General features: G+C 37.8%; 1 protein-coding gene across 5 annotated transcripts in view; it reads left to right on the top strand.

The window, feature by feature from the left end:
* The window catches only part of IPO11 (importin 11), a 202537-nt gene that overhangs the window by 113105 nt on the left and 70666 nt on the right, over nucleotides 1-18766 (top strand). For all 5 annotated transcript variants that reach the window (XM_025270486.2, XM_044932629.1, XM_025270489.2 and 2 more), the window contains exons 25-26: nucleotides 14986-15081; nucleotides 15771-15884. In XM_025270486.2, the coding sequence (XP_025126271.1) occupies nucleotides 14986-15081; nucleotides 15771-15884 (210 nt within the window). The remainder of the gene's footprint in view (nucleotides 1-14985; nucleotides 15082-15770; nucleotides 15885-18766) is intronic.

The following is an 18766-nucleotide window of genomic DNA, read 5'->3' as shown; positions in this document are numbered from 1 at the left end:
GGATGGTCTTTATCACTGCCTCCTGTAGAATGTCACGAATCTCTGTCCATAGTTCTTCAGGCACCCTATCTGTTAGATCTAATCCCTTCAATCTATTTGTCACTTCCATCATATAAGTGATTTGATTTAGGTCATACCTGAATGGTCTAGTGGTTTTCCCTACTTTCTTCAATTTCAGTCTGAATTTGGCAATAAGGAGTTCATGATCTGAGCCACAGTCAGCTCCCGGTCTTGTTTTTGCTGACTGTGTAGAGCTTCTCTGTCTTCAGCTGCAAAGAATATAATCAGTCTGATTTTGGTGTTGACCATCTGGTGATGTCCATGTGCAGAGTCTTCTCTTGTGTTGTTGGAAGAGGGTGTTTGCTATGACCAGTGTGTTCTCTTGGCAGAACTTTATTAGCCTTTGCCCTGCTTCATTCTATGCTCAGAGGCCAAATTGCCTGTTACTCCAGGTATTTCTTGACTTCCTACTTTTGCATTCCAGTCCCCTATAATGATGGAGAAGGCAATGGCACCCCACTCCAGTACTCTTGCTTGGAAAATCCCATGGACGGAGGAGCCTGGTAGGCTGCAGTCCATGGGGTTGCTAAGATTCGGACATGACTGAGTGACTTCACTTTTCACTTTTCACTTTCATGCATTGGAGAAGGAAATGGCAACCCACTCCAGTGTTCTTGTCTGGAGAATCCCAGGGACGGGGTAGCCTTATGGGCTTCTGTCTATGGGGTTGCACAGAGTTGGATACGACTGAAGTGACTTAGCAGCAATAGTAGCCCCTATAATGGAAAGGTCTCTTTTGGGTGTTAGTTCTAGAAGGTCTTGTAGGTCTTCATAGAGCCATTCAATTTCAGCTTCACCTGACCGTGTGAGTCGGGTGTCAGCAAACTTTTTGTATAGTACATGTTTTAGGTTTTGTGGGCCATAGCGTTTTTGTCTCAAGTGTTTATATCTGTTGTTGTCGATTGAAAGCAGGCATAGACTACATGTATCCAACAGAATCATGCAGTTGTTTGGATCTGGCCCAGCAGCATTGTCTGCCACCCCCTGGTGTTGATCTTCAGTGCATTCTTCTAGGCACATGTGATAGGGAAACCGCAGTTTCTGCTCTTGAGCAGTCATTCTTTTGGGGTTGGAAGCTGGTAAACAGTTAGCCAATATTTACTGTGTTACATAGTTTTAGATTAGAGGTGTCTCCGATTACCTGGTGAACTTTTTGTAAATTTGAGTACGACATAAGATGTTAGGATTTCTTTTTAAAAAGTTCCCCAGGTGATTTTCATGAACACTTTCTACTATTAGACGTTGCTATCTGTTTGCTTTATGTTCCTCTGGGAGTATAGAAGTGATCTTCCAACCCAGCATTTTGCAGAGAACATTTTTCAGAGAGAGGGAGTTGAGATGGGAGCTGAGTCTTAACTGTTTGGTAGGGTTAGGGTTGCCGATAAAACATAGTATTTTATTTGCTAAATCTGGTAATCCTAGCAGGGTGAATTAGATTATTACAGTGTTAAATACTGCAGAGAAGTGAACAAGAACAGACTATTGTGAGACTCTTGTGAGAATTATCTGTTGAGGGTGGGGATAATGGTGTTATTTAAAACCTTTAGTATCTGTAAATTGGAGAGGTTCGTATGCCAAATTACTGAAGTGTTCAATTGTAAAGCGATGAGAAAATGATGATACCATTAAGAATGATATTTGTTTCCTAGGGCTAGCATAACAAGTACCGCAATCTGAGTGGTTTATAACAACAGGAACTAATCTATAGTATTTATAGTGATTATCTCTCTCACACAGTTCTAGAAACTAAAAGTTGGAAATCAAGGTGTCGGTAGGGCTACCCTGTCTCTGAGGACTCGAGGAAAATCTGTTCCATACCTTTTTCTTAGCTTCTGGTAGTTAGCAGCAATTTCTGACTCCCTTCGCTTAAACATGCGTCACTCCAGTCTTTGCCTCAGTTGTCACATGACCTTCTCCTTATATCTCTGTCTTCTCTTCTTATAAGGACACCAGTCATAATGGGTTAAGTGTGTGTTACTCGCTCAGTCATGTCAAACTCTTGCAACCCCAAGAACTGTATTCTGCCAGAGTCCTCTGTCCATGGGATTTCCCAGGCAAGAATACTGGAGTGGGTTGCCAGTTCCTTCTCCAGGGGATCTTCCTGATGCAGGGATCGAACCTGGGTGTCCCCCATTGCAGGCAGATTCTTTACCCTCTGAAGCACCAGGGATGGGGCCTATCCTAATTACTCCATCTTAATTATACCTGCAAAGATCTTCCCGGCTCTCCTAAATTGGCAGACTGACTCCCCTAACCAAGCCACCCGGGAGGCCCCTCAGTATTCATTCTTAAATGAATTCTATCTTGTTGCTATTTAAGAATGATTCAGTTAAAGTGTCATCGTAGACTTCTGAGGGATTTCTTGCAGAAAGGCTTTTAACAAGGCTTGAAATAAAATGTTCTTTGGTTAATTCTGATTTTTCCCAGAAAGATTTTTTATCTAACCCATTACATTCTTCAGCACACTCTCTTATTTGACATTTTATGTTTGAAATCACAATGGAAACTTAAATCCAAAGTCATAGTATTGTAAGCCAGGAAGTGGGTAAATATAGAATGAAAATACAGCAGAACTCTTTGGTTTTAATTTCATAGGTTCTTTGGTTTCTTTTTTAGAGTAGGGGATAAAGGGTGGGAGTATAGGCCCTTGTTCCTGAGAAGCTTGTGCTGTGACATAAGAGTAATAATCTGTGTGTGACTTGTCTTGACCCCAGATACTTGAGGCTTGTTTCCCACCATATGTCTATCAACCTCACTTATAATTTCAAAGTATTCTAGCCCTAAAGCTTACAAGCCAAGTAACATTTGTCCTGTTGTTTGCTAAAATGTTTTTGTGAATTTTTATTGCATTTACGCTCTTACCAAACTGATTATGTTGAGGAACTTCCTTCTGTCTTATAGAATTTCAGCTTCATCTTTTGCCTCAGTGGTAATTTCTTCTCTGAAAGTAGAGATACAAGGAATGGATACTTGGAACTTCATTCTGTTTGAGAAATAACTGATTGGCAATGTGGGAGTGATAGAAATTTGAGAGAAAGTTGCCTTGACATTTTGCTGCTGCCTTTGTAGATTGTTCAGTGTGTGTTTTATCTTTCTCTTCTTGACTGTAAGCTTTTCCATGAGCCTAAGTTTAGTAAATAATAACTGCATGTGGAATGTTATTTTCTCCTTGACCTGTGTCTTGGTTTTGTACGCCCAGCTCTGCTACTTACACATTCTTGAGTACATTCTGGACTTAAATCCTCATATTTATTATAAAAGGTGTTATACTATATGATTTTAATAATCTGTAATTACCATTATCTGAAATTCTTGTGTTAAAGTATAATCTTTAAATTCTAAGTGATGAAAAACTTAGAATTTTTCTTACATTTAAACACCTACCAGAAAAAATTTAAATGGATTTTTCCTCCTGCTTTTCTGCAATATTATTAGTAAAGTAATTGTTGAAAGGCAGCTTGTTTGTCATACAGAATGAGATTGTGAAATTTATTTAAAAATGAGGCAAGTTTTTAGGATATGTCCTAAGGAGAATATTTTCTCTTACTATTTAAGTTATATTCTTGATATAGTGTAACTTAGCAGATGACTTAAGCAAAACTGTTACAATTAGAATATTGTCTCTGCTACCTCACAGCTGGGTGAGGTGAGCAAGTTAATCTCTAATCCTCACTTTTGATCTGTCAAATAAAGATAAAAAATTTACCTACTTCCTAGGGTTGAGGTAAGGATTGCATAACCTTATATGTATAGGCCACTTAAAACATTGCCTGTTATATACTCAGCCAGTACAAGTGTTCAGATCAGATCAGATCAGATCAGTTGCTCAGTCGTGTCCGACTCTTTGCGACCCCATGAATCGCAGCACACCAGGCCTCCCTGTCCATCACCAACTCCCTGAGTTCACTCAGACTCACGTCCATTGAGTCAGTGATACCATCCAGCCATCTCATCCTCTGTCGTCCCCTTCTCCTCTTGCCCCCAATCCCTCCCAGCATCAGTCTTTTCCAATGCGTCAACTCTTCGCATGAAGTGACCAAAGTACTGGAGTTTCAGCTTTAGCATCATTCCTTCCAAAGAAATCCCAGGGCTGATCTCCTTCAGAATAGACTGGTTGGATCTCCTTGCAGTCCAAGGGACTCTCAAGAGTCTTCTCCAACACCACAGTTCAGAAGCATCAATTCTTTGGCGCTCAGCCTTCTTCACAGTCCGACTCTCACATCCATACATGACCACAGGAAAAACCATAGCCTTGACTAGACGAACCTGTGTTGGCAAAGTAATGTCTCTGCTTTTGAATATGCTATCTAGGTTGGTCATAACTTTCCTTCCAAGGAGTAAGCGTCTTTTAATTTCATGGCTGCATTCATCATCTACAGTGTTTTGGAGCCCAGAAAAATAAAGTCTGACACTGTTTCCACTGTTTCCCCATCTATTTCCCATGAAGTGATGGGACTGGATGCCATGATCTTTGTTTTGTGAATGTTGAGCTTTAAGCCAACTTTTTCACTCTCCACTTTCACCTTCATCAAGAGGCTTTTTAGTTCCTCTTAACTTGCTGCCGTAAGGGTGGTGTCATCTGCATATCTGAGGTTATTGATATTTCTCCCGGCAATCTTGATTCCAGCTTGTGCTTCTTCCAGTCCAGCGTTTCTTATGATGTACTCTGCATATAAGTTGAATAAGCAGGGTGACAATATACAGCCTTGACGTACTCCTTTTCCTATTTGGAACCAGTCTATTGTTCCAAGTCCAGTTCTAACTGTTGCTTCCTGACCTGCATACAAATTTCTCAAGAGGCAGATCAGGTGGTCTGGTATTCCTATCTCTTTCAGAATTTTCCACAGTTTATTGTGATCCACACAGTCCAAGGCTTTGGCATAGTCAATAAAGCAGAAATAGATGTTTTTCTGGAACTCTCTTGCTTTTTCCATGATCCACTGGATGTTGGCAATTTGATCTCTGGTTCCTCTGCCTTTTCTAAAACTAGCTTGAACATCAGGAAGTTCACGGTTCACATATTGCTGAAGCCTGGCTTGGAGAATTTTGAGCATTACTTTACTAGCATGTGAGATGAGTGCAATTGTGTGGTACTTTGAGCATTCTTTGGCATTGCCTTTCTTTGGGATTGGAATGAACACTGACCTTTTCCAGTCCTGTGGCCACTGCTGCGTTTTCCAAATTTGCTGGCATATTGAGTGCAGCACTTTCACAGCATCGTCTTTCAGGATTTGAAAGAGCTCAACTGGAATTCCATCACCTCCACTAGCTTTGTTCGTAGTGATGCTTTCTAAGGCCCACTTGACTTCACATTCCAGGATGTCTGGCTCTAGGTGAGTGATCACACCATCGTGATTATCTGGGTCGTGAAGATCTTTTTTGTACAGTTCTTCTGTGTATTCTTGCCATCTCTTCTTAATATCTTCTGCTTCTGTTAGGTCCATACCATTTCTGTCCTTTATCGAGCCCATCTTTGCATGAAATGTTCCTTTGGTATCTCTGATTTTCTTGAAGAGATCTCTAGTCTTTCCCATTCTGTTGTTTTCCTCTATTTCTTTGCACAGATCGCTGAAGAAGGCTTTCTTATCTCTTCTTGCTATTCTTTGGAACTCTGCATTCAGATGTTTATATCTTTTTTGCTTCTCTTCTTTTCACAGCTATTTGTAAGGCCTTCCCAGACAGCCATTTTGCTTTTTTGCATTTCTTTTCCATGGGGATGGTCTTGATCCCTGTCTCCTGTACAATGTCACGAACCTCATTCCATAGTTCATCAGGCACTCTATCTATCAGATCTAGGCCCTTAAATCTATTTCTCACTTCCACTGTATAATCATAAGGGATTTGATTTAGGTCATACCTGAATGGTCTCGTAGTTTTCCCTACTGTCTTCAATTTAAGTCTGAATTTGGCAATAAGGAGTTCATGATCTGAGCCACAGTCAGCTCCTGCTCTTGTTTTTGCTGACTGTATAGAGTGTCTCCATTTTTGGCTGCAAAGAATATAATCAATCTTATTTTGGTGTTGACCATCTGGTGATGTCCATGTGTAGCGTCTTCTCTTGTGTTGTTGGAAGAGGGTGTTTGCTATGACCAGAGCATTTTCTTGGCAAAACTCTATTAGTCTTTGCCCTGCTTCATTCCGTATTCCAAGGCCAAATTTGCCTGTTACTCCAGGTGTTTCTTGACTTCCTACTTTTGCATTCCAGTCCCCTGTAATGAAAAGGACATCTTTTTTGGGTGTTAGTTCTAAAAGGTCTTGTAGGTCTTCATAGAACTGTTTAACTTCAGCTTCTTCAGAGTTACTGGTTGAGGCATAGACTTGGATTACTGTGATATTGAATGGTTTGCTTTGGAAACGAACAGAGGTCATTGTGTCGTTTTTGAGATTGCATCCAAGTACTGCATTTTGGACTCTTTTGTTGACCATGATGGCTACTCCATTTCTTCTGAGGGATTCCTGCCCACAGTAGTAGATATAATGGTCATTTGAGTTAAATTCACCCATTCCAGTCCATTTCAGTTCGCTGATTCCTAGAATGTTGACATTCACTCTTGCCATCTCTTGTTTGACTACTTCCAATTTGTCTTGATTCAGGGGGTCATTAATAATATATAAATTCTTGAATTAAAAATTACCAGTCTAATAACCTGTGTTTAAGACTATTTTTAACTATGATGTACCATTTCACGCCAGTCAGAATGGCTGCGATCCAAAAGTCTACAAGCAATAAATGCTGGAGAGAGTGTGGAGAAAAGGGAACCCTCTTACACTGTTGGTGGGAATGCAAACTAGTACAGCCACTATGGAGAACAGTGTGGAGATTCCTTAAAAAACTGGAAATAGAACTGCCTTATGATCCAGCAATCCCACTGCTGGGCATACACACTTAGGAAACCAGAATCGAAAGAGACACGTGTACCCCAATGTTCATCGCAGCACTGTTTATAATAACCAGGTCATTGAAGCAACCTAGATATCCATCAGCAGATGAATGGATAAGAATGCTGTGGTACATATACACAATGGAGTATTATTCAGCCATTAAAAAGAATACATTTGAATCAGTTCTAATGAGGTGGATGAAACTGGAGCCTATTATACAGAGTGAAGTAAGCCAGAAAGAAAAACACCAATACAGAATACTAACGCATATATATGGAATTGAGAAAGATGGTAACAATAACCCTGTGTATGAGACAGCAAAAGAGACACTGATGTATAGAACAGTCTTTTGGACTCTGTGGGAGAGGGAGAGGGTGGGATGATTTGGGAGAATGGCATTGAAATATGTATAATATCATGTATGAAATGAATCGCCAGTCCAGGTTCGATGCACGATACTGGATGGTTGGGGCTGGTGCACTGGGACGACCCAGAGGGATGGTATGGGGAGGGAGGAGGAGGAGGGTTCAGGATGGGGAACGCATGTATACCTGTGGCAGATTCATTTTGATATATGGCAAAACCAATATAATATTGTAAAGTTAAATAAAATTAAATTAAAAAAACAAACAAACAAAAAGACTATTTTTATATAGCATTGCTGTAGCTAAACCTCATATTTGATTTGAAATCCCAGAAACTGAATTTAATTATTTATTAAATGGATGTTAAATACTAGACATATACTCATTATCATGAATTATTTGCATTTTTTATACAAAATAATATTTTAGATAAATAGTGCTATTATGCTTGCACTTGAAAGCTGAGATAATGCTCAATATTTTTGGCATTTTCCTATTCTCAGTTACAATAAAATTATAATAGTTTTTAATATTAACTCATTTTTTCATTTTTTAATATCTCAGATACTGTTTCTTAGTAGAGTATGCTATATAACATTTTTAATATATTTTTGACTAAATGTCACTGTTATACTACTTCTGACAGTATCTGGAAGTAGCTTCTTTGTTCTCTGAAGCAGAAAATTATAATGTTATGAAAACTGGATAGAGAGACAAGTATGCCTGCTTTAGGAGCAAAAATAGGCTTTTTGTATTCAATGAGTTGGGACAAATTATCTAGATGAATACAATTATATTCTAAAAATACACACATTTTAATTAACATATTTTTAAATTTGAAATTTAACTCTATTGTATACACCAATTTGAGTTTAGAAATTCTCTTTTTTATCATGGTCTTATCAAGCAGTAGTGAGCCACATTGTTTTATTCACTGTGATAAGCCTTATTTAAGATGGCACACATATCTTTAAGGTATAATTTATTCTGTAATAACTATAGCTAATACTAGCATTTACTGTTTACTACACATTCCTGATCCTCACATAAGCCTGTGATGATAGTACTGTTCTCTCCCCCATTTTAACAGATGAGAAATTACATCACAAAGAAATAAATACCTTGTCCTGGGTCACCCAGCTAGTAAGTATTAGAACCGTGACGTAAACATAGGCTTTCTTACCTCAGAATCTGTGCTCTTAATCACTTTGTATACTACGTAAGCCTAAATCCAGAAAATGATTTGAGTGTAAGGCACAAACTAAAAGCCTGCATTTTTCACAGGAAGTATAAAAATAGTCTGTTTCCAAACTGTATAATCAGAAAGGAGGTGGATTGAAACTAAAATTCATAAGTTATGTATGTAATAGCAAAATGCTGATAAAAATAGTAATAGGGGGTTGGATGATAGGATAGGGGGTACTACAGCTTATTCAGCCACAGAGGAATACTGTGCAACCTTAGAAAGAAATGAAGACAACATCTGTATACAGTTTCAGAGTGATTTGAGACTATAAGCAAAAAACAGAGTCCAGAGTTTTCCTGTATTTGAAGAGTGCACATAGAGAGCAATGGAAAAATAAACCAAATTAATGAAAGTGGTTAAGTAGGGGAAAGAGGGGCAGAGAATGCAAACTAAGTCTTTCAGAAAGTACATTTTGTACTTTAGGGGTTGGGGTCATAGAGATGTTTTACATGATTTAAAATAATAAAGTAAAAGCAGTTCTAAAGATTTTTTAAAAAGGAAACGTTTGAATCTAACTATTACTGTGTTAGTGGCATAAGTCATCTGAGAATATTTCAAGTAACTTTGATACACAGTATTTTATATGTATGTTCCTGGTGAGATATAACGTTAAAACAGAAAGAAACATAAGGAAATTATAAATTGCTTTCAGTATTGTTATTGTTATCAGTAAGATTGGTATTGTTATTTTGAAACCCATATGTGGATATTTTGTACATAACAGTAAGAAGCAGATAAGGTTATTCGAATATCATATTTTTCAATACAAGGGAAGAAGGATGGAACCATAAAATCAAAGAAGTTACATAAAATGCTGTGGATGATGACTGCAGCCATGAAATTAAAAGACACTTACTCCTTGGAAGAAAAGCTATGCCAAACCTGTGCTGTGCTGTGCTTACTCACTCAGTCGTGTCTGATTCTTTGTGACCCCATGGACTGTAGCCTGCCAGGCTTCTCTGTCCATGAGGATTCTCCTGGCAAGAATACTGAAGTGGGTTGCCATGCCCTCCTCCAGGGGATCTTCCCAACCCAAGACAGTGTATTAAAAAGCAGAGACGTCACTTTGCCGATAGAGGTCCATATAGTCAAAGCTGTAGTTTTTCCTCTAGGCATGTATGGATGTGAGAGTTGGACCATAAAGAAGGCTGAGTGCCGAAGAATTGATACTTAAACTGTGATACTGGAGAAGACTCTTGAGAGTTCCTTGATAGCAAGGAGATCAAACCAGTAATCCTAAAGGAAATCAACCCTGAATATTCACTGAAAGGACTTACACTGAAGCTGAAGTGCCAATACTTTGGCCACCTGATTCAAAGAGCCAACTTGGAAAAGACTAATGCTAGGAAAGATTGAGGGCAGTTGGAGAAGGAGGTTACAGAAGATGAGATGGTTGGATGGCATCACCAACTCAATGGACATGACTTCAAGCAAATTCAGGATGATAGTGAAGGACAGGGAAGTCTGGCATGCTGCAGTCCATGGGGTCGCAAAGAGTCAGACACAACTTAGTGACCGAACAGCAACAACGTAAAATGCTGTAATCTTAAATTGGATTTGGTGAATTATTGGTATATGCTTCTCAGGAAGAGAAATATAGATTTCCTAATTCATGTAAGCCAATACCTAGAAGCAGTGCCAGTCCAGTGACAATAAGCACCTCAAAACCTAGATTAAATACTGCGGTCTATGAATACTGTATCCTGCTGCTGGTTGACTCCAGGGCTCAGGTGGGAGGGACACAAGATAAACCGGGATGATCCCCTTGTGCCAGAAGGAAGAGAAGATGGGATTCTGTCTAAAGAATGCAAGAGTCAACTTGAAGGAGCTCCCACTGACTAGTAAGGGTACAGTTTGAACATGGAAACTAAAATAAGTGCGTTAAAACACGTCGAACTTGTTAAAATCTCTGAGGACATAATGATTCTGCCCCCCACCCTCCAAGAGGAGCAAGTTACAATTTAAATTCTCTTCATATCTGTAAATTATCTTTTAATAAAACTACCTGTTATTTATTATTGTAGTTGTCTTTAGTATTATTTCCTCTTGGAGATGTTTGGCCATCTAGGTATACATGCATTCTGCTTAAAATATGCAGAGTTGTTTATTACCACTGAAACCACTAGATGCATTTTTCAAAAATCTTGTTTAGAAGTGAAAGATAGGATTTTGATCATTATGCAAGAACCTTCTTTTCTCACTTTGTTAATAGTCATAATTTGAACTCTATGATTTTTCAGTCACAGCTGCAATAACTTCCCTGAAAAGTGGACCCTATGGAGTGTCATGAGTGTGAAAATAATATAAGACCATTCCCATATGGATTTTCCCACAGGAAAAATTATCTCAGGTTCACCGTGTCTAAAACAAAGCCTCACTGTTATTAATGGCATCACAGTTGTACCCATTGACCATATGTGAAAATGAGTATTCCCAGACTTCTTCGCCTTTGATCAGCTGTTCAAATTCTTTTCTATATCTCATAAATTATACTTTCTGAATTTTCTCTTAATTCTGATCCACAGTGCTTGCCTCCAAGTCTGATAATGGCATTTTCCTGTATAATTCTTCAGAAAGGATCTCATAGTTTCTATGGTTCCTAACCTTTTTGATTGCAAAGACTCCTCCATTTTTGTTCTGAAATAAGTGAATCCTTTACACAACAGTAACTTTACCTATGTATATAAAGAAAATGCCTAATGGCAGAGAGCTGGATTGTATTGAATGGTACATTTCAATGAATTTATATATTAAAAGTCTTAATATTTAGCATGTGATTATTTTTCCTTTTCTGCCCAAACTTCTATAATGTTTGGAGCTAATAAATTTTTCGGTGTAATTTTTTAAGTGCACTAAATTGTCTGCAACTTCTCTGTTCCACACATTCAGACAGATTGACCCATAGGGGTTTATTATTGTACTTCAGTTTTCTTGAAGAAATCTCTTTCAGAGTCATGCTGACTCCCCCTACCTGTTTCCCCTCCCCAACTTGTAGCTTCTTTTTATTGTTCTTAGTGTTCTGAAATTTTACAATGATGTGCCTTGATGTAAGTTTATTTCAATTAATAGTACCAGGCACTGCTGGGCCCTTTTAGTCTGAAACGTCTCTTTTAGACCCTTTAAAGAAAATACATTGTCTTCTCCTGGGGTGGGGAGTCCCCATTGGTCAGTTGCCCAAATATGCAGACTTGGGAATATCTGGCAATTTTTTCTTAAGTAGACTTCCAACCATCTTATTTTTAGCTTTTCCTTTACTCTCCTTTCCAGAGATTTATGGCTCTGCTAATTCCTGTGGTTTTTGATGAGAAGAGGTAGTTCAGTTCAGTTCAGCTCAGTCACTCAGTCGTGTTTGGCTCTTTGCGACCCCATGGACTGAAGCACTCCAGTTTTCCCTGTCCATCACCAACTCCTGGAGCTTGCTTAAACTCATGTCCATTGAGTCAGTGATGCCATCCAACCATCTCATCCTCTGTCGTCCCCTTTTCCTCCTGCCTTCAATCTTTCCCAGCATCAGGGTCTTTTCTAGTGAGTCAGTTCTTCGCATCAAGTGGCCAAAGTATTGAAGCTTCAGCTTTAGCATCAGTCCTTCCAATGAATATTCAGAACTGATTTCCTTTAGGATGTACTGGTTTGATCCTTTTGCAGTCCAAGGGACTCTCAAGAATCTTTTCCAATGCTGTAGTTCAAAAGCATCAATTCTTTGGTGCTCAGCTTTCTTTATGGTCCAACTCTTACACCCCCAATGGTCCAACTCTCACATCCCCAGTGGGCTTCCCTGATGGCTCAGAGGGTAAAGCATCTGCCTGCAATGTGAGAGATGCAGGTTTGATCCCTGGATCGGGAAGATTCCCCTAGAGAAGGAAATGGCAACTCACTCCAGTATTATTGCCTGGAGAATCTCATGGATGGAGGAGCCTGGTAGGCTACAGTCCACGCTGTCTCAAGGAGTCAGACACAACTGAGTGACTTCACTTTCCTTTTTCTTTTCTCACACCCATACATGACTACTGGAAAAACCATGGCTTTGACTAGCTGGACCATTGTCAGCAAAGTAATGTCTCTGCTTTTTAATATGTTCTCTAGGTTTGTTGTAGCTTTTCTTCCTAGGAGCAAGTGTTTTTTTTTTTTTTTTTTTTTAATTTCATGGCGCACTCACCATCTACAGACATTTTGGAGCCCAAGAAAATAGTCTGTCACTGTTTCTGTTGTTTTCCCATCTATTTGCCATGAAGTGATGGGATGGGATGCCATGATCTTCGTTTTTTTGAATGTAGAATTTAAAGCCAGCTTTTTCACTCTCCTCAAGAGGCTCCTTAGTTCCTCTTCGCTTTCTGCCATAAGTGTGGTGTCATCTGCATATCTGAGGTTATTGATATTTCTCCTGGCAATCTTGATTCCAGCTTGAGCTTCATCCAGCGTAGCATTTCACATGATGTACTCTGCATATAAGTTAAATAAGCAGGGTGACAATATACAGCCTCGATGTACTCCTTTCCCAGTTTAGAACCAGTCTGTTGTTCCATGTCCATTTGTAACTGTTACTTCTTGACCTGCATACAGGTTTCTCAGGAGGCAGGTAAGGTGGTCTGATATTCTCATCTCTTGAAGAATTTGTAGGGAGAAGATAAATTTGATACACATCGAGTTGCTCTTGGCTTTCTGTATCGCAGCCTTAGGTTTCAGCTTTCTCTCATCTGATAAGTCAGTTACTTCTTGAATTTCTTTTTTGTACCTTCCAGTATTCATCTCTCATTCCTTTTGTCCTTTTAAAATTATTCCTCCTCCCTTTAAAATCTTCTTACTCTAATTTTAGTGGAGTTTAGGAAGGAAAAGTGCGTCCAGCAGTCAGCAGATGGCCTTACTTTCCATTCATAGATAAAATTTCTAGTGACATCTACCTCTGGGTAGCTTATTTACACCTTTCCCCCTCTTTATTCTAAGTCTGATTTTTTTTGACAAAACTTACTGAGGTCAAATTTAATTATGTTCTGAATCTCATCATTTCCTGTGGCTTTTAATCATAAACTGTGATATCTTTTTTTTTTTTTTCCTGTATCTCTTAGTAGATAGCATAGTGTTCGGCCCACAGTAAAAGTTTTTGTATTTTTAAACTTTGTTTTCGACATTCCGTTTGTCTCATGGACAAAAAAAGAATCTTGTCATTCATTGTACTATTTGCTTACCTTGAGAATGTTTTGAAATGCACAAGGTGTATTTGGTTGTCACTGTATTGGGAACATGCAATTGGAACATAATGAGCAGAGATCAGAGATACTTAAAACCCTTTGATAGGTGGAATATTCCTGCAGAGTAAACACTTGTCCCACTGGGAATGCCAGTAGTCAGTCCTGAGAACCAATGCTGGACGCTCTTCAGAGAAGCCTGCCTCTCTGCCTTGAGATTGGCACTTGCCTGCAACCCTCTCAGATGGTGCCTGTGTTCATTCTTACCCCTCAGGCAGTGGGACCAGAAGGATGGGCATTTCTTATTGATCCTCACTGCTACTTTCTGACCACTGCCTTTCTCACTCCCTGCACCCCAACCCCTGCCCGCCAAAACAAAAAATCCCAGCCCTGTTTGAATTTCATGCTGTATTTGTTTTAGAAGGAACCCATCTCACTCGTATAAAAGAACTTTATGTTTCAAATTTTCACATGTCACAATCAGTGTGCATGCTTAATAATCTGTATGGTTGTATTATAAATACAATAAGATTATTTCTCATTTAATAAATATGTAGTTTATATGCATTCGTTTTCCATCCAGTTGACTGATAAATTAAAAGTGCAGGTTTCAGGGCACCCAAAGCTGGTGCTCTGTGATAAGCTGGAAGGATAGGGTGGGGAGGGAGGTGCAAGGGGGGTTCAGGATGGAGGGGACACATGTTTACCAATGGCCGATTTATACTGATGTATGGCAAAAACCATCTCAATATTGTGAAGTAATTTTCCTCCAATTAAAATAAGTAAATAAAATTTTTAAATGTAGGCTTCGTTTTGTATAGTGAGTATAGTTGTTACTAATTTCGCTTTTCACTATTAGAATACTTTTGAAATGCCTTTTGCCTCTATAAGGCCCTAAATTTTAAACAAATACGAAACATTAAGCAAGCATCATTAAACATTTTGTAAGGGTTGTTTGTTTAAAATGCAAAGATAAGAAGTACATTGACATCATGAAGCTTGTGTTATCAGAATGTGATTAATTATAATTCTATGTGAACTATATAGCTGTGTCTAAATATTATATCCTTAAAATTGAATTGTAATTTTTAATGGACTATCTTATAGAAGTGTGTCTGGTGTCAGGATAATGAATATTTCATGTGTTTGTATGTATGTGTGTTTAATATATTGTTTTCTTTACCTGTGTTTTGCATAAAGCATTGACTTGCATTACTAAGCATTACCATTGTGTCATTTTGGTTTTTAGGTTGTGGAAAATGCCCTTAAGGTGAACCCAGTATTAGGCCCGCAAATGTTTCAACCAATTCTACCCTGTATTTTCAGAGGTATTATAGAAGGGGAGGTAAGATTTTTCTTAAGCTTCTAATATTAATGTTAGATTCTAGGGTTCTATTTTACTTACTCTTTGGAAAATTATTTCTTATTCATTGTTAGATACAAAAAGGACTTACTGTTTGATTATTTTGCAGTAAATTACCTCAATTTCAGGGTAGTTATACAGCTTTGCTATTTCTGTCTGTACATAGGAAAGTATGAATTTCCTTTGGTATCTCATGTCTTTAACTCATATGCATGTGTGTTTATACAGAAACAGGTTAAGCATAGGAAAGGGAAAAATAGTGCTAGTTTTGTTACATAAAACTATGTGATATATGAAATATATGAAAATACTGGTTTTCTTCTAAGTTAAGCTCTTTAATAGACTCTAAATATGTATGTTAGGAGCTTTTAAAGTAATATAAATGTGTAAGTATGCCATTGATAAATATTCTTTCGTTGTTCCTCTCTTTATTATATACATACATATATAATCCATAAAAATATGTACATAATACATATATATTACCTTGTGAGACATATATATTTAGTAAGTTAGAACTCAACAGTATTGGCAGTTCATTCTAAAGAAGCAGTATAAAGAAGAATATTATTGCATATCCCTGTTGATTATTACTTTGTCAATGATTATTTATTATTGTTTATACTTGTACCATAACACAATTTTAAATATGCTGTATTTTAATTGCACAGAGGTATCCTGTAGTAATGTCAACATATCTCGGAGTTATGGGTCGAGTCCTGCTACAAAACACTAGTTTTTTTTCTTCACTTCTTAATGAGATGGCACATAAATTTAATCAAGAGGTAAGAATTTATGTACTTAAAGAAAATCTTTATCCAAATAAAGTTTTGAAAAAATTTGGTGAAATATTGAGTCTATAAAAAAAACCTTGAAGTATTTAAATTTTATTTTTTTATTGCCTGAATCAAATTTTATTATTATGTTCAAGAATACAAAATGAAGTCATACATAGTTGAATCATTCATGGAATTGCTTTCAACAAGCATGATCTTGAAATAAGTATTTTTGTTATTTTAAATCTTTAATAACCTATGCCATACGATAATTTGGGAAAAAGAAGAAAGAGGAATCTGTGAGTGGCAATTTGAAACTTAAATGTTGTTCTCTCTCAAAATAGACAATGTTATTCTACTTAACTATAGGATAGAATTTTGATTTGTTTATGGTTGTAGTTTTTGTCACCTCATACATAAAATGAAGGAGAAGGCAATGGCAACCCACTCCAGTACTCTTGCCTGGAAAATCCCATGGATGGAGGAGCCTGGTAGGCTGTAGTCCATGGGGTCGCTAGAGTCGGACACGACTGAGCGACTTCACTTTCACTTTTCACTTTCATGCATTGGAGAAGGAAATGGCAACCCACTCCAGTATTCTTGCCTGGAGAATCCCAGGGACGGGGAAGCCTGGTGGGCTGCCGTTTATGGGGTCACACAGAGTTGGACACGACTGAAGCGACTTAGCAGCAGACATAAAATGAAACAGGACTGCTTTACATACAGTCATGTAATACCTTTGTTTCATTTCTTTAATGAACTTGTTCTTAATGTCACACAGTGTTTCTATCATCATTACTGTAGGAAATGACCTTTTCAGCAAAGTTTATTAAAAACATACTAAATTGAAACCAATCACCTGAGTAAGTTTGGAATAGGTTCTTCAATGAGTTGGTTACTTGAGACTACATACATTATAGTAAAATATGATTTTTATGTCTTAAGTGATTAATCTGTTAAGGTTTATAAAATGTAGAAGGTAGAATGTACTTGACTGCTATCTCTAGAATGGAGGGGCAATTTGTGAAAAATTTAGGTTTGTGGCTGAAACAGATATTTCCGTTTCCACTTTTAATGAAAATCCAGAGTAAGGAAGTGCAAATTGTAGAATGTATGTTAGTTTTTACAGAATTAGACTAACCTAATTAGAGAACCTAGACTTCATTTTGATGAATAGACAGGTCAGATTTTTCATTAGCTTTATTAAATTTAGCTGTGATGGAATAATGTTAAAAGTTTAAAGAGTGTATTCAGTTGAGTTCAGCAAAATCTGTTGAGTGATCTTAGTAATAACTATAAATTTTTTGTATTATTTTAAATCCTCACAACAATGCAAGGAGGTAATAATATTTTTATATCTATCTCACACCTGAGAAAGTTGAGACTTGGAGAGATTTGGTGACTTGGTCACGTTTCCAAAGCTAGTAAGTGATGGAATTGATATGCACACCCCAGTAACCTCACTTCATCTCAGTGACCACATTCTGCTGCGTCCTGTACATCCTGAAATAGGCACTTCTCCACTGTATACTGGAGACACTTGGTTTGACAAGCTTGATTTTTAAAGGGAGAGAATACTTAACAGGCCATTTTGTAATGTTATTATAAGTCCTATGTTAGAACTATGTCCAGTATGCTGTGGGAAGTGAAAAGTTACTGTTAAATTTTTTCCCTAGTGTTTTTTTTTCCTCTGATAAGATACACATAGCATAAACTTGGTCAGTGGTATTTAACATAATAATGTACAATCTTCACCACCATCCATCTCCATAACTCTTTCAGACTTATAAAACTTGAACCTCTGTACTCATAAAACAATAACTTCTCATTACCCTCTCCCTGTAGCCCCTGGAAACACCATGCTACTTTTTATGTCTGTGATTTTTGACTACTCTAAATACCTCCTACAAGTGGAATCATACAATATTTGTCTTTTTATGACTAACATATCACTTTAAGCCTAATATTCTGAAAGTTCATGGTGTGTACATGCTTAGTCATGTCTGACTCTTTGCCACCCCATGGACTGTAGCCTGCCAAGGTTCCTCTGTCCATGGGATTCTCCAGGCAAGAATACTGGAATGGGTTGCCATTTCCTTCTCCAGAGATCTGAATGCTCATAGTACTGTAGAGTATGTCAGAATTCCTTTCCTTTTTAAGGCTGAATAATATTCCATGGTGTGTATGTGTGTGTGTGTGTGTGTGTGTGTGTAATGTTATTATAAGATAATGGCTATACTTCCCTGTGCTATACAGTATGTGCTGTTGTTTATCTCTGACTCATTTTGAGTTGAATTTTGTATATGGTATGAGGTAAGGATCCAGCTTCATTATTTTATATATGGTTATTCACTTTTTACAGTGCCATTTATTGAAAAGATTGTCCTTTCCTCATTGAATGATCTTGGCACTCTTGTCAAAAATCATTCAATCATTTATGCAAGGGTTTATTTCTGGGCTGTCTATTCTATTCCATCGATCTATATGTCTACTTTTGTATGATTATCACATAATTTTGATTACTAAACCTTTGTAATGCATGTTGAAATTCAAAAGTGTGAGTCCTGTGGCTTTTTTCATCTTTTCGGAGATGATTTTGTCTATTCAGGATCCTTTGAGATTCTCGATGAACTTTAGGATGGCTTTTTCTGTTTCTACAAAGAAAAAATATCATTGAGATTTTGATAGAGATTGCATTGAAACTGTAGATTGCTTTGAGGAGCAGTTGTTTAGTCGCTCAGTCATGTCCCACTATTCGTGACCCGATGGACTGCAGCACGCCAGGCTTCCCTGTCCTTCACCATCTCCTGGAGTTTGATCAAACTCGTGTCCTTTGAGTCAGTGATGCTATCCAACCATCTTGTCCTCTGATGCCCCCTTCTTTTACCTTC

This window comes from Bubalus bubalis, chromosome 19, assembly GCF_019923935.1.
Source record: "Bubalus bubalis isolate 160015118507 breed Murrah chromosome 19, NDDB_SH_1, whole genome shotgun sequence".
NCBI lineage: Eukaryota > Metazoa > Chordata > Mammalia > Artiodactyla > Bovidae > Bubalus > Bubalus bubalis.
Note: the sequence above shows the minus strand (reverse complement) of the source record. Positions and strands in the feature narration are given on the sequence as shown.